Genomic DNA, 26,919 nt, shown 5'->3' on the forward strand with positions numbered 1-26,919 from the left:
ATAATTTACGAAATCAGCTATATAAAGTTAAATTTATAATCATAGTGTGTTATACTTTAATTTTTGTATGCAACTGTTGTAGGAAAATTTTATCTAGGCGATGCTGGATTCATGCTGAAGCCTGGGATACTTACACCATATAGAGGTGTTCGGTATCACCTGAAAGAGTATTCACTACGTGAGCCACAAAATCCTAAAGAACTATTCAACCACCGGCATTCTTCATTAAGAAATGTCATTGAAAGATGTTTTGGAGTTCTAAAGAAAAGATTCCCAATTATAGCTGGCGACACTGAACCATATTATTCATTTGAAACTATGAGAGATATTTTTTTGGCATGTTGTATACTGTATAACTTTTTGATGGGTGTTGATGTTGATCAATCTATAATTGATGAGGTTGATAGAGAATTGCTACAAGAACGCAATATAGATAGATCACAACCAATTCAACAACGTGATGAGGAATATAGGCATGCAGCATTATTACGAGATAACATTGCGATTGAAATGTGGAATGTGTATCAAACATTATGAGTGATTATACATTTAATATATTTGAATATGTATATATATGTGTAGTTTATTGTCAAAGTTGTTTATTGGATTTTTTAAGAAAATGTTACAGGTTAAATAATGCCAAATAAAGGAAATAAAATAGAAGCAACTCAACCTTCTAAAGACAACTTAAGATGGTCTGATGAGATGGATGAAGCTCTGTTAAATGCGTTAACAGAAGAAGCATTGAAAGGTAATAGACACGATGGCTCGTGGACAACTGAAGCATATGCCAATGTTGTGAAGACTTTGAGTATAACTATAGGTCCACACATAACGAAGAACCACATCAAGAATAGAATGAAGACACTGAAAGATCATTTTGCTGAAGCGTATGACTTATTTCATCACTTAAGTGGATTTGCATGGAATCCTGTAACTAGAAAGTTTGAAGCTGAAGAAAAAGTGTGGCAAGACTTTATTAAGGTATCTTATACTTTTTTATTACTTATATCAGTGATGAAGTGAGTCACAAAATAATTTTAACATTTTTTTATGTAGGAGAAACCTCAAGCAAAAAAATGGAGAAAAATGCAAATTAAGTATTATGATATTTTGAAGGAGTTGTTCGGAGCTGATAGAGCTACTGGTAAAGGGGCTGCTACTTCACGAGAAAGGATTCAGCAACTTGATAGAGATCCCATTGACTTGAATGACTCTTTTGAAAATGTTGGATTTTCTGACATAGATGTGAATACGGGACATGATATCCCAACATTTTCTGTTACTTTAGATTCACCAGGTGCTCCTCATGGTCAGCCAAATCAAGTAGGAGGGAATTCAACTTCGAGAGGTACAAAGCGTAAGTCTCCTATGAATGATTTTTTGGAGGCACAGTATGAGAAAGTTGCTTTGGGAATTACTACCATGACCGATGCTGTAAAAGAGGGTAGTTATCTGTCTAGCAAGCTACATGACGTGGCTCAGAGGCAGGTTGAATTAGCTAAGAGACAAGCTTCTGTAGCTGAGAGGCAAGTTTCAATCGCCGAAAAATAAATCTTATTAATTGAAAGACAAGTCGCGATTGCTGAAAAAGGATTAGCTATTATGCAACAAAGTAGGCCTCGAATTTACAGTGAATCAGATGTATGGGATATGTTGACTGAATTGGGTCTAGTAGGTTCATTTCGGATGCAATGTTATCAGTTTTTATGTGAAAATGAGCAAAAAAAACGCCAAATTTTTGGGATCCCACCTGAAATGCGACTGGATGCACTTTTTCATTTCATGACTGCTGCTGGTGTTCGCTTAGGAGATATGGTACTTCCAGAAAACATTCACCATTACAGGTAAAATTTTTATATGCGCTTAATCTCTGGTTAATTTGAGGTTATTGCATTTAACAATTGATTATGTGTTTCTTATTGTCGTAAATTATGACTATATCTACATATATTTGAACAAGAGATCATTTTCTGTTTTATTTATATTAACACATGGTTGGAAATCAGTTTTTGCTGATACTTTGAGATTGATTGGTTGTTTGAATAGAAAGATATCAATAAAACAAATTATCATAATCAACTCTGATCTTTGTGTTAATTTGTCTTTGTTGTATATGCTCGTGCAGGAATCCTAAAATTTGAAAATGTTTGGGACCAATGAGTACAGAGGACAACTAGAAATTCATCATGTGTTAATATCTTTAACTCGGAAAAACTTTTTTTTTTTGAAGTAGATGGGTACAGATGACTCAAGCTATGTACAATTGATTTTTTGGACGTAGACCTATGCTGATTACTCTGACCATGAAGAATGACCCTTTTGAAAAGTGTTGTGTGGTGATAAAAGAATGACCCTTTTGAAAAGTGTTGTGTGGTGATAAAATGGTACTATTTTAGAGTCCTGGTCGTTGTTACGTTTTTTGCATTTTGTTATATGTTTATAGAAATTGTATATGGTTTTTTGTCACACGTAGTAAGAAAGAAATGCTAGTCACTTTTGATAATATTTTATTTTGTAAATATAATTTAGTGGAACTTTTTCTTAAATATGATTAAGGAGATTAATGATGTAGAGTATGAGTAGTTTTTATTATTCTTTTAAAAAATTATTTATTTATATGTATTTAAAAAGAATGATACTAATTTTTATTTATGACATTCCACGACAACAGAAAAGGATAAATTCAAAAAATATTATTGTTAATAAAGATAACACTTTAAAATTCTTAAATGTAATTGGGATCACTTTTTTTTATTTTAGAAATAATTTAAATACATTGGTATATTATAATTTATATATAATATAAGGAATGGTATTTATGTAATTTCACTTGTTTATGATTTTTTCTTTTCCTATTTTTCCTTTCATCCAAATAAAAGAAAAATTTCCTCCCATTTTCTTTCCATCTATTTTCTCTTCATCCAAACAACATAAAAAAATTAACTTTTCCTTTCATTTTTTTTCCTTCTATTTTCTTTCCTCCCATTTTTTTTCCTCTCATTTTTCATCATCCATCCAAACAAAGTGTTAATCCCATAATGTTTTGGCCTCAAAACTCAAAGGAAGGCATTGAAGAATTACCCATTGGGGAGCTGAGAGGGCACAAATAAAAGTCACATCACACAACACGGTGGGCACTTTTGTAATACATTATCAGATGTTACTTTGGACATCAATTCACCCTTAATTACGATACTTGGAACTTACACAATTTAATGGATAACACTCAATCATGAAAATAGTTGACCCAAAAACACTAGATTCACAAAACTAGTTGGCTGCTGATGAATGGAGTTGAACAGGTTCATTGAGAGCAAGACCATTGTTATTGCATTTTTTGTCTCCTGTAATAATAGTCCAACAACCAAGACTATCCAAATTATTTCTTTATTTTTAATTTATTTTCTTAACTTTCTCAGTACTTGATTTGATGGCTAAGTATCAACTGCTTCAAAGTCTAAAACTATATACAGTTTTTTAAAAGACGAATTCGGTCTTAATAGAAGAAGCAAAGATAGATTTAATTTATTATATTATTGAACTAAAGAAAAATGGTCAATAAAGTTTGCATGCTTTGAAATGATGACGGCTTAATCTTTTATTATGTTGGTGTATTATTATCCCTTAATCCTGCTTATGAAACTGGTGTGAAAGTTGCGTGTCTGGTCAAGCTGGATATTAAGCAGCAGAATATTGACTTAGATAATCTTATAAACAAATAAATAAATAATAAATATTGAGCCAAACCAGTTAAGAATTGTTAGAATGAAATTACTGCGCCAAAATGAAAACAAAGACCGTTGAACCATGACCAATGATCATTTTACTAATAGTGTCCACACGACAACGCACGGGCTTTTTTTTAAAATTTTTTCCAACTACCCTTTAAAGCTTTGAGTAACTGTTCATAATCATACCAATAATCGAATCTATCCTAAAAGAGCTTTTCCCATTAAAATGTTATCTATTCTGTCATCAGGTATTGCTGGTATATCATGTGCTCTCACCTTCAGGATACTTTGGTCATTTCTTTTTTTTTTCGGTTAGGTTATGAGAAAATCTTATTAAAAAGCTTTTAAGTATATTACTACATTGGTATTTCANTGTATAACTTTACTTATTTCTCCAATATAAAACGTTGGAGAATCATAAACTAATAACTGTCCAATTTGTTACATTCCTTTTTTTTTTTAATTTACATATATTGCCAGTGACATTCAGATGAATATGGTATCGGAAATTTCATAATCACAAAGTAATAAGGATCACGGAAAAATACTCGAGAGCCGTACAGAAGGTTTCATCTAAGGCCATTGCTTCATCATCACCGGATTCCCGATCCTGAAATATAAGTTTAACATTATTATTATTATCTTACCATATTAAAATATAATCAATTTACCATATTATCATTATTATCTTACCATATTTATCAAGAACCGAGTCAGAGAGGCCTTAGACAAGCTTTTTTGTTTTTGAGCCCAACCTACTGCAGCCTCTTTATTCTCTCCAAGAATTGGGTGTTTTTATTATTCTACACTTCTATGATGGACCTTGTATCATAAAAACATATTATATATGACTCTCCTTTATTCAAACCCAAATGTCTTCCACCATAATCTTGTCTTCTCAATCTTGCATTTTTTATCCTTTCCATGTAAGTCGTCTCTCACCACCAGTGTTTTAATTTGTTTGGAACATCTTATCATAGTGGTGGATTCTTCAAATCCAGCGTTATGAATGTTGCAAAAAGCATAAAGAAGACAGGAAAAGATGACCCTAAACGAGTGATTCACTCGTTAAAAGTGGGATTCGCTCTCACTTTGGTCGCGTTGTTCTACTACTTAAGGCTTCTTTACGAAAGTTTTGAAGAAGCCGGAATGTGGGCGATTTTTACCGTGATTGTAGTTTTAGAATTCACGTAGGTAAGTATCTTAACAGACTAGTGTTAGTCAAATACAAAGAAATAAAAAAAATATTAATCACCTAACCTTTATCTTATTAAGAATAATAAATGACGATATATTTGTTTGGTGTATGAAGGTGGAACTCTTAGCAAGGGTGTAAACAGAGGATGTGCGACACTATTAGCTGGTGTTTTAGGGGTTGGAGGTCAGCATTTAGCTACTGCTTTTGAAAAAAAAAAAAAGGAGAACCCATTGTCTTTGGAGCCATTGTTTTCATTCTAGATAAGAATTTATATATATGACAAGAAAAAAAAAAGTAATGTTCTTTATCATTTTTTCGAAGAATAAAATAATTATTCATACTTTAAAAATTTTTATTCTCTCCAATTATTTAAGTAATTGATTTAAGTAGTTTGTTTAGACCAATTATTTGAATAGTTTGTTTAAACTATTTAAATGATCTCTAAACAAATTGTTTAGACAAATTATTTAAATAGTTAAAAACTGAATAAAAACCTTTAAAATATAAATAACTACTTTATTCTTCGAAAAAATAGTAAAAAGCATTACTCTTTACTTGTCATATATATTCTTACCTAGAATGAAAACAAGGACTCCAAGGACAATGGGTTCTCCCTTTTTACCAAAAGCAGTAAATGCTGACCTCCAACCCCTAAAACACCAGCTAATAGTGTCGCACATCCTCTGTTTACACCCTTGCTAAGAGTTCCACCTTCATACACCAAACAAATATATCGTCATTTATTATTCTTAATAAGATAAAGGTTAGGTGATTAATATTTTTTTTATTTCTTTGTATTTGACTAACACTAGTCTGTTAAGATACTTACCTACGTGAATTCTAAAACTACAATCACGGTAAAAATCGCCCACATTCCGGCTTCTTCAAAACTTTCGTAAAGAAGCCTTAAGTAGTAGAACAACGCGACCAAAGTGAGAGCGAATCCCACTTTTAACGAGTGAATCACTCGTTTAGGGTCATCTTTTCCTGTCTTCTTTATGCTTTTTGCAACATTCATAACGCTGGATTTGAAGAATCCACCACCATCCATGGCTGTTAGCAATGTGCAAAGAAACAAACTAATGTATGAAATGAAGTGGTGCAAAACTGCAAATGAAAGGTTGAGGAACAAATGGTATTTATAGGGCATGATAATAATGAGTCTGGTATGGCTGTTTAATGCAACTATACAAAACTTTTTAACTTTTTACTATTAATTTATGATTGCAGTCTTTTTGTTGTGATGAAAAATAATAAATAAATATAGTATAATTAAGTACAAAATATGGTAATGTAGGTTTGGTATTCACTTGGTGAAATGTTGTTAGATTTTAAATTGTTCATTGAAATGGTTTTGAAATTGAATTGTTGGGTTTTGGATGGTTGGAAATTGATAGATGAGTGGTTGAAAATGTGGAAGAGTGTTTAGGATTGAAATTGGTATGATTAGAGTTGAATTGGATTGAGAGTTTTTGAGGATTTTGGTAAAAGCCTGTAAAGTTGAAAACAAAGGGTTGTTCATCCTTCATAATGTGAGATGAGAATTGCACACTGATAGGCTTACATGTTGGATTTTTGAAAAGCGCATAGCAAAAGCAAATAGAAAATTTTACGAAAGTTTTTATTTTAAAACTTGTTGGAAAAAATTGATAAGAATTATCTTTCAATATATATATAATCAACTTCTAGAGAAATTATGCAAGCACACCCTTATAAATATAATGTGCTCGATCCCCCCGGGGTCTTTTTAGGGTTATGCTCCGGTGAGCAAAACAAATTTTTTCTACATGTGAGGAACCTATGTGTCTAAAATCTAAGTTTGACACCTGTTTTCTAAAAGTGGGATACATGCAGCAGGTCTTTGATTTTCTTTAGCTGCTACAGATGTGTTAGAATTTGTTTCCTAAAGTAATTAAATATAATATTATTTAATGTCTTAATTTAATTTGTGGACTTTTTTTTGGTCGAAATGGATTATTGGGTCAAAAATTATCAATTGGCACTTTGGCAACAATATATCTGGGTCATGAGAAAATAAAATAATAATAATGATAATTAATAATAACAATAGTAGTAATTCTTTCAAAAATTCTTTCTTCCTTTTGTAGTTGCATTCTATTTTAAAAGTAATTAGATTTTATCTCGTGTAGAACTTAAATTCTGCGTTATTGACCCCAAATAATAATACAATATAAAAATGAACCACAATTCTTATTGTAATATCATTTTGATCATTCGTGATTAATTTGCAACAAAAAGAATTATTGGCTCCAACCACTTTTTGATAAACAAAAATATATAAAACACATTTTAATTTCTAGACAACACTTATCTAATTTTTTATTATTATTATTATTGTTATTATTATTATTATCCAAAATGCATTGTTTGCTAATAGAGTGATTTTTGGAATCCAATCAGTCCATCTCAATCCAGAAAAGCCCACAAATTAAATCAGAAGTTAAATAATAGAATTATACTTAATTACTTCAGCTAAAAGGAAAACAAATACTGACGCGTCTATTATAGCAGGCAGTGAGAATCAGAAACCTGCCACATGTATTTCGCCTGTTTCAATATTAGGCGTCAAACTCAGAGTTTTGACACATAAGTTCCTCACATTATAGAAAAAATTTGAATTCGTCACCGTAGCATTACCCGTCTTCTTAAATAACAGTCAGGGGCCCGATCTATATTAGGGGCACAAATAGAAATAGGTAGCTAATAGCTTAAATAATTAAAAAAAAATTCTAAACAATGTAATCTGATAGTAATTATGACCAATCAAACTACGTAAATGACCATATAACATAATAATCTAGCAATGAAATTAAAACAGTATTGTTTAAGAAATGAATTCTTGTTTGTATTGAAAAGAAGAGAAACCTACAAAGCATGAAAATGGGGTTTAATCTTGAGGTTTCATGGCAGGGAAAAGAAGAACTTCCTGTGAAGCAAAAGGAATGAAGATGGTAAGTGGATGCAAAAAGGAGAAAAAGAAAAAACAGTAATCTTGATACTGAATGAACCTTAATATTTTGCGAGTCCGTCAACAACATGGTGAGTCGATCAATCCCCAAACCCCAACCACCAGTTGGAGGCAGACCATACTCGAGAGCCGTACAGAAGGTTTCATCTAAGGCCATTGCTTCATCATCACCGGATTGCCGATCCTGAAATAAAGAAGAGGCACACATAAAATGAATATGGTTATTCGTATGCAAAAACAATTATGAAAACAGTTTGAGTGGAGAACCATTTCAGCACATTATAATTGCATCATATACCATAACCAACCTTCAATTGTTCAGCAAATCTCTGACGTTGTACTACAGGATCATTCAACTCAGTATATGCATTGCAGAGCTGGAAATAAACAGAAAAACTTTGAAAACAGGGCATATATTCATTCATTTACATCTAAGTAATAATTGTTGAAATCTTACTTCATGTTTGTTCACAAATAATTCAAAACGTTCGGTCAGGCCTGGTTTAGATCTGTGCCACTTTGCTAAGGGACTCATGATCTCAGGATGATTTATGATGAATGTGGGATTGACACACGTTTCTTCCAAAAAGTGACCCACGAGCTGCAATATGACAAGAAAAACTTTAGGAAAAATGAAGCTACAAGTCCACTTTTCTAAAGTAGGAAAAACTTGAACGATATTATAGTCCAAAAGAACAACTGAAATGAACATGACTTACTTTATCCAACAATCTAGCAGTTGTCTCCGGGGGAGGGCATTTAATGTCATACCGCAAGCAAGCATCCCTCAGATATTTATTAGCTTCCTCACCCGCCAAGTCCTTAGGAATACTTAGGCCTGCCATCTTCTCCAGTCCCTCAATCATATCAATCCTTCTGTAATAACAGGAGAAAGGAAATCAATAAATTCTCAAAATATAAATGGATAGAATCACTGCCATTGATGAATAACAAATTTACACCGGACCTGAAAGGTGGAGTGAAGTCTATTTCAATAGGATCCTTGTCAATCCCGTTCGCATGATATTTGATTTTATAGCTTCCTTTTGTAAGTTCCTTGACCATACCTATTTAATTTTTTCCACATCATTTGGATGAAACATTACTTATTTAAGATAAGACCCATAATAGCAACCAAAACTGCTAACTTCTTAAAATCTTACCACTCAACATTTGCTCTGTTATCCCCATTACGTCATTGTAGTCCATGTAAGCCATATAAAACTCACATGTAGTGAACTCTGGATTGTGCGTCAAATCTATACCTTCATTTCTAAACTGTTTACCAATTTCATAAACACGATCAAGGCCACCAACAACCAGCTCCTTCAGATAAAGTTCTGGAGCAATTCTCATGAATAATCTCATGTTGAGTTCATTGTGATGAGTGACAAATGGACGAGCTGCTGCTCCACCAGCAATCATATTCATCATAGGTGTTTCAACCTGATAGTAGCCAAAAAATGTAGGTTAAGGATGGGAAAAAATAAATAAATAAAATTAAATAAAATAAAAGTGCAGATGGCCTCAGAATAACCAGACAACTAACCTCCAAAAAATCAAGGTTATCTAGGAACCTCCTGATGTAAGCTATGATTTTAGATCTGGTCTTAAATATCTCTCGGACCTCCGGATTCAGCATTAAATCCAAGTGGCGCATACGATATCTTGTTTCCTAATAAACAAAGATAGTTAAATTGGATATTCTATTGTAAAAGAGAACTATGGTTAATCAGTCATTAGTGACATAATTAAGAGAAAGACAGAAACAGGAGATAAAACTTCTTGTTTCAACTTGATGTAAGTAAGAAAAAGTAGAATTCGGGATTTAAATTTGTATTTTAGTGGGAAATTAAGCAAATTTCAGAGGCCCATGTTGTAATATTGAAATTTCTATCAAATTCATTTAAGAATATGATTGATATATTTACTCATTTAGGTGAAAAAGTCAGAATAATATAGTTCGATTTGAAAATGATATCATACATGCAAAACTGAAAAGGGGTAGGTCTTCGTAAAATAATGAGCAGAAGTTTATGTGGTTGACTTGGTAAGTTTCAAATACAAACATGCATATGGTGACATGAATAACAAGAACTTTTTACGTCGGGTAATAAAAAAATGGATACCAATGACAAAAGAGAATGGATAATGCCATGAATCCATCTATTTCAATTCATTCTGGAATGGTGCACACTAACACTTTCACAGTAGCTACTAACCAAAAATATTTCGTAAAATTAGGAAAATAAATCTAGAACAGTGGAGGAAACTATCAAGTTATTTTACATGCTAGCAATACCTGATCCTTCAAGATGTATGTTTCGGGATTCCTAGTTTTTCCTGGTACCCATGGATCTTTCTGCATATAATAAATAAATAAGAATGTCATTATCTATGAAATAAACTTCAAACAGCATAAAACACCGAAAGAAATTATAGTCACCATCAAATTTGCATCTGCAGCAGCAGCAGCAGATTTTTGCCTTGGCATCATATGAAGACAATGAGACAGCACTACAAATGTCTTGGGGAAAATACTGAGCTCTCCCCTCTTACTCTTCCCTGAACAAGTGAACAAAGGAAAACAAGATTTATGGATATGCAAAAAACTCATTCTCCTCAATGCAAGAATTTATGGCATCTGATGATGGATAGTATAAATTATATATGAAAACAACCCAAAAGGATAATAAGTCAGACAGTGGAAAATTTGAGCAAGCTGGAAGTTTGTAACATTCAAACCTGGAAACCCGGTAACACCAACAATATCACCACGTTTGACGTTAGAATGGAATTTGGAAAATCCGGCCTCACCCAAGTCAGATTTACTGCATCCCACAGATGTAAACGGGTTTAGTCCTATTATGAAAGCACAACCAGAATAGAAAGAAACGGCATAAACAATATATAGTAAAAATACAATAAAGGAAAAAAAACACAAAAAATAAATAAATAACTTGATCACAAAAATCAAACTGCTTTCAAGTTGGTCAAGCGCCAAAGTACCAAGCAACACAACAGAACATAGCATATGTTACCTCTTGATTCACATTTACTTTCTAAATTTGAAACTAATGGCCATAACGGTAAAAACAGCAGTTACATTTTGTACCTTGCATCAGCGATAACCTGGACCTTAAAGCCGCCACCATGCAAGTCATAAAAGACAAGCTTGGAGCCCGAAGGGCGTTTAACCATGACCCGGCCTAGAATTCAAACATACAAACTAAGAAGTTATAAATTAACAAAAACAAACCACAGAAAATACAATGCCAAGAATTAGAAGGTGGGGTAGTACCAGACAAAGAGACAGAGACATCTTCAAGGTGCTCCCCCTTTTCCAATGATTCGTATTTGTCAATGTATTGACTAATTGACATGGTCACAGAGAACTTGTGCGGGTATGGGTTAATCCCTTCAGCCTTCTGAGCTGCAAGGTACTTGAGCCTGTTCTCAAGGTATTGCTGCACCCAAAAAGATATGGAATATTTCAGAAAATCAAATCACTATTGAAAACCATTGCAGTGCTGCAATGGAACTTACAGTGGGGTCCATATCTTCATCATCAGCAGATGCAGGCTTGTTAGCTTGAGCATTTTGAGTTTCTGCTGCCTACAGTTATCAATTTATAAAGTTAAAATTGCATATTGCTACATAATGCAGAGAAGAAAATGGAAATGAAGGAGGTTAATTTACCTTTTTGGCCTTCTCTTCCTCCTTGCGCTTTCTCTCTTCTTCTTTCTGTCTGATCTTCAGTTCACGCTTTAATGCACTGAAAACAAAACCAACCAAATAAAATTATATGAAATTTCCTGCGACAGAAGAAAGTGGTGATAGGTGAAGAGCAAATTGCGCTGGAGATGAAACGAGTTGGGGAACTCACTTCTTGCTTAGCTCGCCGCCGAGAGCTTGAGCTGTGGCCGCCGACGGAGAAGGAGTTGGAGTTGGAGCTGCGGCCTCCGACGACGAAGGAGGAGGAGATGCCATTGGAGGAAGAACGATTGCCGGAAGAGTAATCGAATGAAAACAGAATAGTGAACTCGGAGAAATGGAGAAGTAGAGAAGTAGGGTTTATGTTTTTTCGCGTTCTGAAAACGGCGCCTATATTTCTTTATTCTGTCTTTGGACGTTGTCGTTTTGGGAATAACTGTTGCTTTTTTTTTTTGGACGAGAGGGAAAAACTGTAGCTTTGTAAGCTGAACGAAATGATTCAGTCGTTTGTTTTGGGCCGTTTTAATTGATGCTGGGTTGTCTAATTTAAAAAAAAAAAAAACTAAAATGGTACCTGGACCCTGGATGGGTTAAGAACTTAAGATCATCAAATGAGTTTTTGACTTTTGGGGGGTTGTTTTTATACTGCGAAAACTCAGATGATACGAGGAATTTCGTCAAATCTGTGAAATTATTTAATTTCGAATTATCAATTTCACATGAAGTTAATGTTGGACCAAAACCTTAAGGTGTGAGACACGTCCGATTAACCATCGGCTCTATACCAACTGTGGAGAGCTCTCGACAACCGAGAGACTTCAGGGAGGAATCAAGTGAGAGAACATAAAATGAGATGACATCACATCCAACTCAAAATCTTAAGATGTCAAGTAAATGGATCTCTCATCTTATAAATTCATCACTCTTCCTTGCTTTCTTTGATGTGCGACTAACTTCAACACTCCTCACACTTGCAACATTAACAGTTAACGGCACTTGAGTTTCAATCTTTTTATATTCACATCCAATTAATTTTACTTTACTACCTTATAAACTTTAGTTTATGAATTTTAAAAAGTGTGTGAAGTAATCGATGAAAAACTTCGAAATTTGCATATTATCTAAAATAAGTGTATTATGCTTTCTTAGACTTTGAGTTATATACTTATATGCAAATTATTATCTAAATTTTTCCAAATATACAACTTTAACACTTTGGATTTTGTTGTGATTAAAAAAAAGTTGTCAACGTAGTCGATTTATTCATACTTTTGAAAAACTCGGGCTTGCTTACATAATTTTGAAAACTCGAGAGTTTACCTACATATTTTTAATATTTAAATATTAATTGCACAAAACATAAATTTAAGAAGGACAAAAAAATAATTAATCCATAATAATATGGCAAGGATTGGATTATTGGAAGTTAATTTAATATCAATATAGGAGCTATAATCAACATTCCTCAATTGCAATTTCCCTTACATGTTATTGTTGGAGACACTATAGGAGTTCCTTAAAATGTATAAGATCCTTCAAAGATTTAATTATAACTGGCATATGCTTGACTCGTCCACTCTAAGAAAGCAAAAATCACGAGGGAACGATCTACCATCATCATTATTTTGGGGCATAAACTTCTATTAAGATTTGATTTTTTCTTAAAAGAAACAAATGGATATTTCAGAAGTTAGGAGGATAATCAGAAAGATGAATGAGATCCACCAATTATTTTTCTTAGGTATTTCAACTAATAGCAGACAACTAATCAACTTATTTGCACGAAGACGATCAAGAAAACAAAAGGCAGACAGGAATAATGAGACCACATTAAAGGAAACAAAATATGAGATTATAATAAAACATTCCAAGAAAAAGTAACAGGTCCATAAAATGTAATGAGAAATCTGTGAGTACCAAACAGAAATCAATGTTAACAAATCATATTTCATTTACAATTCCAGTTAAAACTTAATAAAATTGTAGGCTCATCTCTCATGTATGATGATGGCCTGTGAGCACTATGTAATTGTAAAACTATTTTCACGGCTATGATTGGGTGACGCCCCATACTCATCTAACTAAAGGTATGAGCAAGTACTCTGCATAAAATAGCTGCAACAACAAAGAACACATCATGTTCCACCTCGGTCTTGTGCTTTCAATAGCGGCTTAAAAAGGTTTCGCTAAGAATTCAAAACTTGAAGAAGGTTTCATTCAAAAGATATGATTTTGAACAATTATGGAAAATGAACTCCACAACCACAAAGGATGAACAAAAGGCAGCTGAAATTACCTTCCAGATAAACATGTAGAAGGATGTTATGGAAGCTTTGTTCTTGAAATCTACAGATTTGGCACGGAACCAGAGAATTAAAGCCATAGCAGCATGTCCCACGCCCTAAAACATTGGGGCATAGAATACATTTCAGACACTGCTGATACATTCAATCAATACCAATCTGTGAAATGCAACTTTCCTCCTAAAAACTTGCCTCTTATAAAGATCACTTTTAACTTTACAACAAATATCAAGATCAAAATGATATAAGGTTGGATATTTTATCCAAGTTGATAAATATTAAGCAAAATTTGAGTTTGGTCCACTCCCATGAACTCTGCCAAACATGAATCGGTGAATAAGCTCTTATATTTGAGGGAGACATGAGTGGGGAAAAAACTGTTAAGAACTAACAACCATAGTAAAAAGGTAGCCATAGAATGAGGTAAACTATATATCTACTGCAAGTCTGTAACCCACTGGAGTCTACACTTGTTCAAAACCAAAGTCTCAGTTCCCAGAATATAGCACATCGATACTGTAGACCATACATATAACAAGCACCTTACCGTGATAATTTTGCTCCAAAGGCAAGGAGAAGCTGCTCCCACCATGAGGGCGACTCCGTAAGCAACTTCAAGGAGTGAGACACAAATCCAAAATACCTGCAAAAGATTAGTTAGTGACAACCAAGGAATAGAGTAGGCATAACCAAGTTGGCTGAAATGTGCAATTTGAAGAGCATACCCGCTGCTGACCTAAACGTACTGAAAACGACTGGATGCCGAATATTCTATCTCCTTCTATGTCAGGTATATCCTACATGAAATGCAGTAATTGCATTACACACACATCTTATGTTAAATAAATCCAAATTCTAAGAAATTAGAGGCTCGAACCTTGAACAATGCTATAACTACAGAGAAGAAACTCATGAATGCTGTAGCAAAAATCAGTGGTCTTGAAAACACAACTGGCCTCTTGTACACATGGGTCTAGACAATGTCACATGAATTAGCAACCAAAACCATCAGACTTCTTGGGGAAGATTCACTTACTGGATTGAAAAGTGAGACAAATGAATCAAACTCCCTAGTACTAGCTAGCAAAAATATGTTTTCCATGTTGCGTGTGATTTCATATACTATAGTATGTCATGAATTCAACTAAGCCAACCCCCAAAACTTTAGATAATGACTTGTTGCTGTCATGTGTAGAAAGGCTACTGGAACAAAACCTGCATGTGAAGGAAAAAAGCAAGTTGAACAATTACTGCACGGACAGCTAGAATACACATTGCAGCAAGCACTGCAAATCTCTTCCATCTCAAGAGTGGCACCTGAAAATTTGGAAAACAACGCTAAAAACAGATTAGTGATGTCGCACAATAATTTTTTCCAAAATCAGGATTTATTGGCGAGGATCCTTATTTATACTTTTTAACTCTTAAATTCAACTTGCAACTAACACATTCTTTTCTTATTAAAGAAAAACCAAGACAAGTGGATATTGTTTGACATTTATGGCTTCAAAATTTGATAATGCAAGTAATATGCTGAACATGTAGACTCTTAAAATGAAGACAATGTATGATGACCATTCAAGTATTATACCTTGAATAATATATTGTGGGGAAAATGAGGTCTTTAAAAAAAAACGAAAAAGAAACTCTCACATCAATTGAATAAGCAGTCCCAAGCACAAAACTGATGAAAAGAGCCCAAAACAACGGCCATGAACCTACAATCCAACCAAGCCAAAAACTCTGTAAAAGAGAACAAAGCAGTAAGCCTCTTTCCACCATTTCAGTAAAGCTTGTTTTGGAAAAAGTATTGAATCTATATGGTACCAGCAATGAAAACGATGCAACAATTGTGACACCAGTTCCAATGGAATATTCACCGGATGCCAATGGAAGATATGGCTTGTTTATCTGCAATAAGATATACAGATCAATAATAAGACAACCCACGTGGAATTTCCCTGGAAAAGTTTGACAGCTATAAAAAGTTGTGTGTTGTTATAACTTATAACCACATCAAAGTTACAATAATATCTAAACCATAATATGGTGGTCAAAATCATATTAACTGTTCCGTGCTCAAGTTGCAGGAACAACTGTTCACACCCAATATATAGGCTTTTGACTATCCTACTTGGTGAGTTAACTGATAAATCACATAGCAATTCTACTTGAATAATTCAGAAGCCAAGTACAAAAGAAAAGCATTTATTAGTCACCAAGATTTTTATTTCTATTAGCAAGATCCATACCTTGTCTATTTCAATATCCGACAATTGATTCAATCCGACAATATAAATATTCATAAACAAGGCAGCTACCACAGCCTGAAACGAAGAAAACTCCAAAATGCATTACTAGACTAGAAGGAAATAACAGAAACTTTTAGCCATTTAAGAGAAACAACACACTTCAGTGGCTCACCTCCAACACACCAGTAAAAAATAGAGGAGATATGTCTGATGATTTCTGCACTGCTAGGAGAGACACAGAAACTATGCTCAATGCCTATGCAAACAGAGATAAAGTGGTCAGTTTTAAAATAATCAGAATATTACAATAATCCAGAAAACTGGTTCAAACAAATAAATTAAAGTATTAACCATACCATCCATGTACTATCTTAAAAGAAAAATTCTAGAAGAGGTTCAACTTACGGTGCCAATAACCGTGTGTGGCCTGGAAAACCTATAGAAAGCATCCAATGAATTTTTAACAGAGGTCAAAATTCTTTTTGAATCAAAAGCTGGAGGTTCAGATTCAAAAGATTGCCCAGAGGTCGCTTTCACAATATGTTTTCTGTTACATTCTTGGCATGTAGGCCCTCCCTCAATGCCTTCACAACGAAATACTAAACTTGACTGCTTAAACCTCAGAAAATTATATTCTTTTTTTATCTTCCTTTTGGGCCATGAAGCTGTTGGTGGTGCGTAAGAACCTAGAGTACCAACTGGTGGATGTTAGTAGCAGAGACAGCAAAGAACACCTCCAAATATAAATTATTTCTTCTTGTAAAATAAATCATAAGAAAGAATCTCCTAAGCATGAATTTCATAATTATTATCAAAGGGAAAAGCTAGGACCCTGTGAAGAGAGTTAATTACTCAACTAACTGATATCATTATCATAGCCACAATGTCATACCACAAGTAAACTTAAAAAGAGTATTGCTAAACTGCTAATAGTCATTAAATCATGACAGCTGAAGATTTATATATTCATAAATCGTTCCATTTTTCTTTTTCCATTCGTGTTTATCAAGTTTACTGAAACAAAAAAAATAATAAACAATTAAGCTAAAGAGAAGTATAGGTATGGGTCTATATGAGATCCTGAACATACTAGTCAAACAATTATTTGTCCAATTTTTACTCCTCCAACAACTTCCACCTGAAAAATTAATTAAAAAGAAAAAAAATTAAAGAAGGAGTACCGAAAACTATTTATGTACACACTTCACAGTAAATAAATCAATTTTTCATCCTCCAATTACTGAAAAAGAAAAACGAAGAAGAATAGAAGAAGCTACTAGATTCGAATACATCTCAGTTGCAGATTCCATTGTCATTTTTAGTTACAAAACAACATTACACATAGCATAGCATACCAGGGGTAACTAGTGAAGCTTTATTAGGAAAAGAACCAAGAAGCAGAGAATTCATCTGCGCAATGCGAGTGAGTGAATGAATGAATTGAAGAGTGTTTAGGTTTTTGAGTGCGTGGAGTGAGAGGCACACAGAACTAGTAGCTACTTCATGAAAGAGTCATGGAATTGCTCACGGCACGGTACTTACTTACTTGCCTGCAAAAACCAAAAGCAGATCTTTCTGAAATTCAGAGGTTTGAGGGGCAAAGAGGGAAAAAGCAAAAAGCGTTGGCTTTGTCATGTAACAGTAGCACCCACCACTATCAACGACTAAAATTGATAGAGACACACGGCATCTCCATTTGCTACTTCCCAAACTCCGAATAAATTCATACTCTATTTACTTGATTCTCCTTAGATTTTTTTTCCTAGATACAAAGTATGACAGGTCATTTTAATAATTAAGTTTAGATAAAAAAAAAGGCAAATGGATCTTTAAATGAGTAAAGTATTGTTTTTGTCCCTAATATTTGGGGTAAATTTTTAAATCATTTTATTTGTATTTTTAACGTTTGTAAAAGTGATTCAATATTATCCTGCTATCAATTACACATCATGAACACTTTAGTTTGAATGTCTCGAATAAAATCGATGATCCACTCCGAAAAATAGTTCATCAAAAGTTAAAACTAATTTCTACAATATTTACATAATTCACTTTTTTAGGAACATAATTGAATCTAAACACAAATAATGGGTATAATATTAAAATCGAACACATCCAAGTGAGATCTAATTAAAAATAAATACATCCAAATGACTGATTTATTAGTATAATTGATAGTAGGATAACATTGAATCACTTTTATAAACATTAGGGATACAAATAAGACGATTTAAACGTTAGAGATATAAATAGAACTTACCCCAAATGTTGGGGACAAAAACGATACTTTACTCTAATCTTTTTAATTCGAAACATTTGACTCATTGAAAGAATGAAACAGTGAAACTAAATACAAAATGATATTTGATAAATGAGACATAAACAAAAATATTATGTGAAAATATATTAAATTAATATATTTTATATTTATTTTGATGAAAAAAGTACTGTTATTTAAATTATTTTTTATTGATTTAATATTGTTAATAATTAATTATAATAGAAGTATATAAAAAATACAGGAATACATAATAAATTCACTCAATATTTTTTTATAATCAAATAATGTTGTCTAAATCTAGTTTATTAGTTTTTTATTTAGATATTCAATGCAATTAATTAATTAATTACTAATTTTTAATATATATACAGATTTTTTAATGAGTTGCGTAAAAATGTTTTTTTAATAAAACAAAGTAAGTAATAAGTGTAATGATTTTACTGTTTAACTAATCTTAATCACTTATTTTTTATTTAATAATTAAAGTTAAATTCGACTAAATACTAAAATATTAGATTTATTATTTAGTCAATTTTATTTTTTTATTTTTAATTTACCAAATGAAATGAAATCAAATTGAATCCTAAAATTTCATTTTTGAATATAATAATGTTTGGAAAAAGTAATATTTTATTTATCTTTAAATTTATAACATTTATTATTTGTACATTTATTATTTTAATTCAAATATGATTAATAGTATATTTTTTTTTGGTCTAAAGTAACAATAAAACTTTAAAAGAGTCAGATCCATAATATTCTACTATTTGAGTACTACAGGACCGTTAAAAAGACGTGATTTTGAAGAAGTAATTGAACATATAAGTATTCTTAAATATTAACTAAGAACATTATAACGCTTTGTTCTATTTATAAAATCTATACAAGGAGGTCAATTTATTCTTGAGCAAATTAAAAGTTTTTTTGGGTCAAAAAGATTTAAGCTAAACTGGTCCTTTAGTTCTCAAAAGAAATTATACATAATTAATTAATAACAGTTTAATATTTAAAAAATGGTTTGTGGTATTAATTTAATTCTGCAGCACACATACATACCTATCGTATATACGTGTGTAACACTATGTTAGTTCTTTTATATTAGATGTATGTACATCAAATAAACCTAAGGAAAAAAAAAATCACATTCTTTCTTTAATTAGAATGATTATTATCATATAGAAAACCTTTTAAAAAAAGAAATGTATGATCGTCCTTTACCCAAGATATTTATAATAATGTGGTCCATTATTGCTAGTTTGCTTATTAATATTTCGCATGTTTTTTCTCAAAGATCCGTATTCACTCACATTTTATGTCTCCCCCGAAACGGAATTAGGAACCAACACTCATTGTAGTATTTATAAGCTAAAAAATTCACCAAGGGTTATTTTAATATCAAAGTTGATTAAAATTATTTTACTATTTATAATAAATAATTAAATAATAATTAAACTGTTATATGATTACTACTCTAATTCTTACACCAATTCAATAGTTGTATTTACGTGCAAGAATTTCTCTCAAATAAGAGAAAACTGAATAAAAGGGGTCTTTTTTTAATCTAAAATTATAGAAAACAAAAATGATACTTCAAGATTCCATTGTTTAGTTATGTGGTAAATTATGGGAGGAATAGGGTGCATGATATTTGATTGGTGGTTGTGAAGAGAAAGAAGATAGCTGGCTGACATGTGACTGATGACCACCCTTTTCAGTTACGACATTTGTTTCCATACATAGCTACTTAGATAGGCTAAACTGTATATCGTCCTTGTTATACAGGATTCCTGTAATAAGGAATTCTCTATTCTGTGACTCTCAATAATTCTCAACCCCACTTTATTACTTTGTCTATCTCTCTTGTGTTTGTTTTTTTCTATATATTAACCACGTACAGGGGAAAACCCCAAAACATGCTTATAATTGTTTTTATTTAACTAAATAATAAGATTAATTATGATGAGTTTGAACATTTAAAAACAAATAATGAGAAATGTTAAGGTCAGCAACTTTTGTGATTGATAGTAATCAAATAGTCATTAATGATGATTTAATTGTGTGAGATTGGTGTGAGATTTCATCTAATAGTTCACATTTCTCTGCTGGTTATATGCTGACCAAATCAATAAATATTATCGATGATTAATATCTTTACTCTTCCTAGTAATGACTTGAGCAGACTTGAATTAAGTTAGTTGTAATTTATGAAGTACGGATACTTTGCTGAGTTATCGTGACTGCGTGTCAGACACATTTCGGACACGACACTCATCGACACTCGTCTGACACGCGTGTCTGCTGTGTCCAAAACGTGTCTCAATAAAAAATAAAAAAATCTTCTCCGGACACATTTGAACACACCTAAATACCATCACGTGTCAGCGTGTCCGATCTTATTCTTAAGATATATTTTTAAAATAAATTTAGATATAGTATATATTATTATTTATTAAAACAAAAGAAATATTTTAAATACTTGATATAATTAAAATAAGACATTAAAAATAATTTAAAAAATTAATTTATATTTTAATATCAATAAAATATTAAAATATCATTACGATTTATCTAAAAAATACTTTATATTTTATATGTATGCGTATTCCTGTGTCTTGTAATATTTAAAATTTACGTATCGACGTGTCCTGTGTTCGTATCAGTATCCGTGCATCATAGGTTATAATAGGTCCAATGAAATTCAAACCTAAATAGTCAAAGTTATATAAGAGTAAGAACTCTAAGAATAGTTAGTTATTACTAGGATGATGATGAGATTCATCTATATATTGTTATTAGCAGTATAAATAATGAAAGGTGGAAACTCAAGTGAAGTCGATTTCACGTGAAGTTGATATCTCAAAACTGTTAGATAAGAATTTAGTCAAATCAGTCAAATCATCTAATGACTCTTAGATATCAACTTCATATGAAGTCAACTGCACCTGAATTTCCACCCATAATGAAAGCTGCCATTTGTTTCCTCCTCTTATTGTGTTACCCTCGCGTAAAACTTCAACTTGCTAATAAGTAATAACCGTGCTCACCTTTTAATTACAAATAATTGACTCTACTTTAAGCTTAAAGGAAGTTATACTCATTTAAACCCACGATTTTTTAAGCGAGTATGAAAAGATTATCATTTAAAGTATAAATTATTGGCTATATCCTTAACCAGTTGCCACAAAACATGGTGATATTAAGAGTGACCTATTATGTATTGCTAAGTTTTTGGGCCAAGTTGACGACACATACTATATTTCCTTTGTTATGTTGACTTCTAATAACCGCCCCCATTGTGCAATAATAATCTATAAGTACGAAAAGAAATTTCATGATTTCGTTGCATGCTATTTTCAATTAGGTTAAAATAATGGAGAGCGAGAGTTTAAATTATTTAATTTAATTAAGGTAAATATTAAATTATTTAATATTTTAGTTGACTATATTTAATCAATTAAATTAATTACTTTATTTGACTGAAATACATAAATTAATTTTATTTTAATTTATATTTTTATCTTATATATTTTGATTAATAATTTTTAAGAATTTTATAATTAATTATTTATTTAAATTGATTGAGACAAATATTAAATTATTTAAACCGTATTTAATTATAAATAATCTATTATATTAATTATTTGATTTTATTAGAATAAATGAATTGATTTTGTGTTAATTTATATTAATATTTTAGCCTTATATATTTTTATTAAGAATTTTTAAAAGCGTTATACTTTTTGCATGATATATTTATAAGATATGTTTTATTTATTTGGCCTACTTTATTAATCGTAATAATTATAATTAATTTATTATACTAATTATTTAATTTAATTATTTCAATTATATGTTATTTGATTTAATTTATTATCATAATAATGTTTGAGTTTTTGTTTATCAAAATTTTTTATTTTTTTTATTTTAAATATTTTGTTTTTAAGATTTAAATTTTTATTAATTATTTATATTTTTATTTTAATATCAAATCTAATATTTCTATTAATAGTTGCTTGTAATTTATTGTTTAATAATTATGTGCCTATCATCAATTATATTGTCGTGAGTATTTCATCGATTTATTTAAAAAAATTATAATTAATTTTTACATACAAGTCATTTAAAATAAACAAGTCCAAACAAATAGTTTTGACATAATTTACCTTGATGCATCACTATCTCTAATAAATTTTTGACTCGACGCGTGAATATATAACTATCTTTTTTATACGGTTCTCATTTCTTTTTTAAAATTTTTTCAGCGTTTTTTGTGTCTCTACATTCTATTTTATCTTTGCATTTTCTGTGTTTTTCTTCCTTCTCTATGTTTTATTCGTTCTCTACGTTTTCTTCGTTCAAGTTCAATATTCTTTTACCTGATTTGAAGATTTGGATTCAAATTTTTAAAATCAAGCCGTGAAATCAAGTTTAAATAGTTATTTCGTTGTCCAAAATAATGAATGATTCAAGTTCAAATTGAACCAGAGCGAAGTGGATTATTGTTTTGAATCAAATCAAGTGGTTAAGGTGTGGTTCGTTTCTAGTTAATGTTGTTTGTTAGTAGTTTATAATTTTGTAGGTGAATACTATTGTTTTTTGTTTGTGAAAATTGTTGTTCATGGTTAATGGTTTGAATTGAATGTAATGTAGGAGTTATGAGTCTGAATTATTATTGTGATAAATCCGTTCCGTTCTCGTTTCAGTATATTTCAATTATAAATTAGTGTATTTTTTGGAACTCTTTTCTTTTGGTGTATTTTGAAAATTTTTCGGTGCATTTATAGGTTGAGATTTCAATTGAACCAGGGCGAATTGTATTATTATTTTGAATCGAATCGAGTGGTGAAGTATAGTTTGAATCTAGTTAATATAGTTTGTTAGTAGTCTATGATTTTGTATAATCATTTTGTTTATGTCTGTGAAAATTGTTGTGCATGGTTGATGGTTTTAATTTGAATATAATGTACGAGTTCTGAATCTAATTTTATTATTTTGATGTATCTATTTTATTTCTAGTTCGGTGTATTTTAGTTTCTAATATGGTTTATTTTGGACTAATTTTGGTGTATTTTCAATTTCTGTGCAATATTGATGAACAACTCATTTCAAAGGTTGAGATGAACAATTTTTCGGTGCATTTATAGATTCAGACTTTCAATTGAATCAGGACGAATTGTATTATTGTTTTGAATCGAATCAAGTGGTGACGTATAGTTTGAAAATTCTACAAAGATTATTCTAAACTTGTATGTTTTTATACGAAAATTCATAACACAAATAAGAAGAAAAATGAGATTAAGAATCAATTGATTACATGAATCAAAGAAGAGAAACGAAAATCGAACATATCTCTAATTGAGAAGACAAATTCCTCAACTGGATTAAATTGATTTGGATGTGTTTTTATTGATAATTCAGTCAATTTTGTGTGTTGTTTTCAAACTAAGTTTGTGTGTCACAATCATTAAATAATTTGTGTATATTTGAAGCAAATTTTATGTGTGAAAACTAAGAAATTTATGTGGTATTTGTTAGGAAATTTCGGTGTATTTTTGTTCTCCGTCTCCTTTTCATCTTTTTTTGCTACTTCTTCTTATTTTTCATCATCGTCGCCACCTTCTTTTTTTTCTTATTCATATTTTTTTTCTTATTTTACCTTCTCAAAATTCTTCTTATTTTATTCTCCTAACAAGAATAAAACAAAAAAATCAAACAAAAAAGAAAAAAACACATAATGCTGCAAAATTACTTGAAAAAATATAAACTTACATTTATTCAATTAAAAAAAGAAATAAATAAAAAAAGAAGAAAAAATACAGCATTAAAAAAATATTTGTATGTATTTGAAGCAAAATTTCGGTGTAAAATTTAAAAAATTTATATGTTTATAAGAAATTTCGGTATATTTTTATTCAAATAAATTCTGCATAATTTAAAACTCTTTCTCTTCATCCTCCTCATCTTTTACTATTTCTTTTTCTTCTTTTTCATCATCATTATCATCTTTTTCTTTTTTTCTTATTCANAGGATAATAAACTTACATTCATTCAACTAAATGAAAGAAAGAAATAAAGAAAAAATGATGAAAAAATGTAGCATTAAAGAAACATTTATGTGTATTTGTAGCAAAATTTCAGTGTAAAAACTAAAAAATTTATGTATTATTGTTAAGAAATTTCGGTATATTTTTATTATGATAAGTTTTACATAATTCAAAACTCTTCCTCTTCTTATTTCTCCTTCTCATCTTCTGCTGCTTCTTCTTATTCTTCTTATTCTTCTTCTTCTTCTTTTCCACCATCATCTGCTTTTTTTTCCTTATTCATCTTTTTCTTTCTTGTTTTACCTTCTCAAATTTTTTCTTGTTTTACTCTCTTAACAATAATAAAAACAAAAAAATCAAGCAAAGAAAAAAAAGAAACACATAATACTGCAAAATTACTTGAAAGGTGATAAACTTATATTCATTCAACTAAAATAAAAAAATAAGAAAAAATAGAAGAAAAAAATGCAGCATTGAAGAAAATATTTGTATGTATCTGTAGCAAAATTTTGGTGTAAAAATAAAAAATTTATGTGTTATTTTAAAGAAATTTTAGTGTATTTTTATTCTAATAAGTTCTACATAATTTAAAACTCTTCCTCTTCCTCCTCATCATCTTCTGCTACTTCTTCTTCTTATTCTTTTTCATCATCATCATCTTCATTATCATCTGCTTTTTTTTTCTTATTCATCGTTTTCTTATTGTTTTACCTTCTCAAGTTTCTTCTTGTTTTACTCTCTTAATAAAAATAAAAACAAAAAAATCAAACAAAAAAGAAAAAAAACACATAATGCTGTAAAATTACTTGGAAGAGGAGGAACTTACATTCATTTAACTAAAAGAAATAAGAAAAAAAAAAGAAGAAAAAAAAATACAGCATTAAAAAAATATCTATGTGTATTTGTAATAAAATTTCAGTGTAAAATTTAAGAAATTTACGTGTTATTATTAAAAAATTTCGATGTATTTTTATTCTGATAAGTTTTGCATAATTCAAAACTCTTTCTCTTCCTCCTTCTCATCTTTTGCTACTTCTTCTTCTTTTTTTATCATCATCATCATTATCTTTTTTTTTTTGTTTTGTCTTCTGAAGTTTCTTTTTGTTTTACTCTCTTAAAAAAATAATAATAAAAAAATAAAACAAAGAAGAAGAAGAAACATAATGCTACAAAATTACCTAGAAGATGATAAACTTACATTCATTCAACTAAACAAAAAAAGAAATAAAAAAAAGAAGAAAAAATGCAGCATTAAAGAAACATCTGTATGTATTTGTAGCAAAATTTTGGTATAAAAATTAAAAACTAAGAAATTTATGTGCTATTGTTAAGAAATTTTTGTGTATTTTTATTCTAATTAGTTCTACATAATTAAAAACTTTTTCTCTTTCTCATTCTCATCTTTTGCTGTTTCTTCTTATTCTTTTCCCTCAACATCATCTCTTTTTTTTTATTCACTTTTTTTTGTTTTACCTTCTCAAGTTTCTTCTTATCTTACTCTCTTAATAAAAATAAAAAAATCAAATAAAGAAAAAAAATACATAATGCTGCAAAATTACTTAGAAGATGATGAACCTACATTCATTCACCTAAAAGGAAGAAAGAAATAAGAAAATAAAAAAAAGAGAAAAAGAAAAGAAATGCAGCATTAAAGAAAATATTTTTGTGCAATTGTAGCAAAATTTTGGTGTAAAAACTAAGAAATTTATGTGCTATTGTTAAGAAATTTCGGTGTATTTTTATTATAATAAATTCTGTACAATTTAAAACTTTTTTTCTCATGTTCCGCTTCTTCTTCTTCTTCTTATTTCATTTTATCATAATTCTTTTTGGTAGGAAAAAATCAAACAAAAATACATGCAAAATCAAAAGAAAGAGGAGGAGAAAAAAAATGCAGCAACAACACCAGTAATAAAAAGAACGATGATGAGGATGAAACATGTAAAGAAGAAGAAGGAACGCGAAGAAAAATGAGGAGGAGAAAAAGGAGAAGAAGAAGAAGGAGGAGGATGAGGAGAAACGCAGGATACAAACGTCGGAGGAAGAACACGAAGAAGAAGAATAAATATGAAGAAGAACGGCATAATTTTACGCACGCATTATGTAAGTGAGTTTTGTTGGGTTATGGTTAATTTGGTTGGACTTATTTGTCAAAAAAACTTGTATGTATGTAGTAGGACTAAACATTTTAATTTCATTTATTTTTTTATTTTACTTATTTCTATATTTTATAACTTATTCACAGTTAAAAAGTCATATGTGCTAAAAACCAATCTCATGTTTTACTAATTGTTCTTCCATTTGGTAATTTTTTCCCCTCCTATGATGCATGATTTCTACTTTTTGATTTTTTTATAAACTATAAAATATTATTATTCATTATTATACTGCATCTCTTTTATTT

General features: G+C 30.5%; 3 protein-coding genes across 5 annotated transcripts; 1 reads left to right on the forward strand and 2 right to left on the reverse strand.

The window, feature by feature from the left end:
- Positions 1–636: 636 nt before the first annotated feature.
- Positions 637–1,554, forward strand: LOC107461010 (uncharacterized). The gene is made up of 2 exons (XM_016079439.1): positions 637–984; positions 1,120–1,554. Exons 1-2 carry the CDS (start codon positions 637–639, stop codon positions 1,552–1,554), a joined length of 783 nt encoding a protein of 260 aa, XP_015934925.1.
- A 5,976-nt stretch (positions 1,555–7,530) lies between these two features.
- Positions 7,531–12,019, reverse strand: LOC107460245 (lysine--tRNA ligase). Its single transcript, XM_016078597.3, has 16 exons — positions 11,808–12,019; positions 11,621–11,696; positions 11,468–11,536; positions 11,223–11,388; positions 11,037–11,130; positions 10,667–10,752; positions 10,368–10,486; positions 10,224–10,283; positions 9,471–9,596; positions 9,085–9,367; positions 8,889–8,988; positions 8,641–8,797; positions 8,379–8,522; positions 8,230–8,298; positions 7,962–8,105; positions 7,531–7,879 (listed from the first exon to the last, which is right to left on the reverse strand). The coding sequence occupies exons 1-16, from the start codon at positions 11,909–11,911 to the stop codon at positions 7,841–7,843; spliced, it is 1,836 nt and encodes a 611-aa protein (XP_015934083.1). The 5' UTR covers positions 11,912–12,019; the 3' UTR covers positions 7,531–7,840.
- Positions 12,020–13,482: 1,463 nt separating this feature from the next.
- Positions 13,483–17,895, reverse strand: LOC107460208 (homogentisate phytyltransferase 1, chloroplastic). Of its 3 annotated transcripts, XM_052252814.1 has the most exons (14): positions 17,843–17,861; positions 17,546–17,740; positions 17,281–17,328; positions 16,596–16,888; positions 16,363–16,446; positions 16,191–16,265; positions 15,766–15,849; positions 15,592–15,681; positions 15,154–15,255; positions 14,816–14,911; positions 14,664–14,735; positions 14,486–14,581; positions 13,932–14,036; positions 13,483–13,750 (listed from the first exon to the last, which is right to left on the reverse strand). In XM_052252814.1, the coding sequence occupies exons 2-14, from the start codon at positions 17,598–17,600 to the stop codon at positions 13,709–13,711; spliced, it is 1,242 nt and encodes a 413-aa protein (XP_052108774.1). In that variant the 5' UTR covers positions 17,601–17,740; positions 17,843–17,861; the 3' UTR covers positions 13,483–13,708. The 3 variants fall into 3 exon arrangements, with proteins under 3 accessions (XP_052108774.1, XP_015934049.1, XP_015934055.1); XM_016078563.3 differs by having other exon boundaries at positions 16,596–16,876; positions 17,546–17,895; XM_016078569.3 differs by lacking the exon at positions 17,281–17,328 and having other exon boundaries at positions 16,596–16,876; positions 17,546–17,895.
- Between the last annotated feature and the right edge of the window lie 9,024 nt (positions 17,896–26,919).

The sequence above is a fragment of the Arachis duranensis genome, chromosome 1 (genome assembly GCF_000817695.3).
Source record: "Arachis duranensis cultivar V14167 chromosome 1, aradu.V14167.gnm2.J7QH, whole genome shotgun sequence".
Classification (NCBI taxonomy): Eukaryota; Viridiplantae; Streptophyta; class Magnoliopsida; order Fabales; family Fabaceae; genus Arachis; species Arachis duranensis.

Bases quoted from the DNA above. Each gene is read 5' to 3' on its own strand.
- LOC107461010 (XM_016079439.1), top strand. From the start codon at position 637: ATGCCAAATAAAGGAAATAAAATAGAAGCAACTCAACCTTCTAAAGAC. The intron at 985-1,119 runs GTATCTTATACT...GATATTTTGAAG, and splicing joins TGTGGCAAGACTTTATTAAG to GAGTTGTTCGGAGCTGATAG.
- LOC107460245 (XM_016078597.3), bottom strand. From the start codon at position 11,911: ATGGCATCTCCTCCTCCTTCGTCGTCGGAGGCCGCAGCTCCAACTCCA. The intron at 8,989-9,084 runs GTAAGATTTTAA...AAAATTAAATAG, and splicing joins AACAGAGCAAATGTTGAGTG to GTATGGTCAAGGAACTTACA. The intron at 7,880-7,961 runs GTTCATTCAGTA...TTTGCTTCACAG, and splicing joins CGGACTCGCAAAATATTAAG to GAAGTTCTTCTTTTCCCTGC.
- LOC107460208 (XM_052252814.1), bottom strand. From the start codon at position 17,600: ATGAATTCTCTGCTTCTTGGTTCTTTTCCTAATAAAGCTTCACTAGTT. The intron at 17,329-17,545 runs GTATGCTATGCT...TTAATTTTTCAG, and splicing joins AGCTTCACTAGTTACCCCTG to GTGGAAGTTGTTGGAGGAGT. The intron at 16,889-17,280 runs GTATGTTCAGGA...AACATCCACCAG, and splicing joins GACAAATAATTGTTTGACTA to TTGGTACTCTAGGTTCTTAC.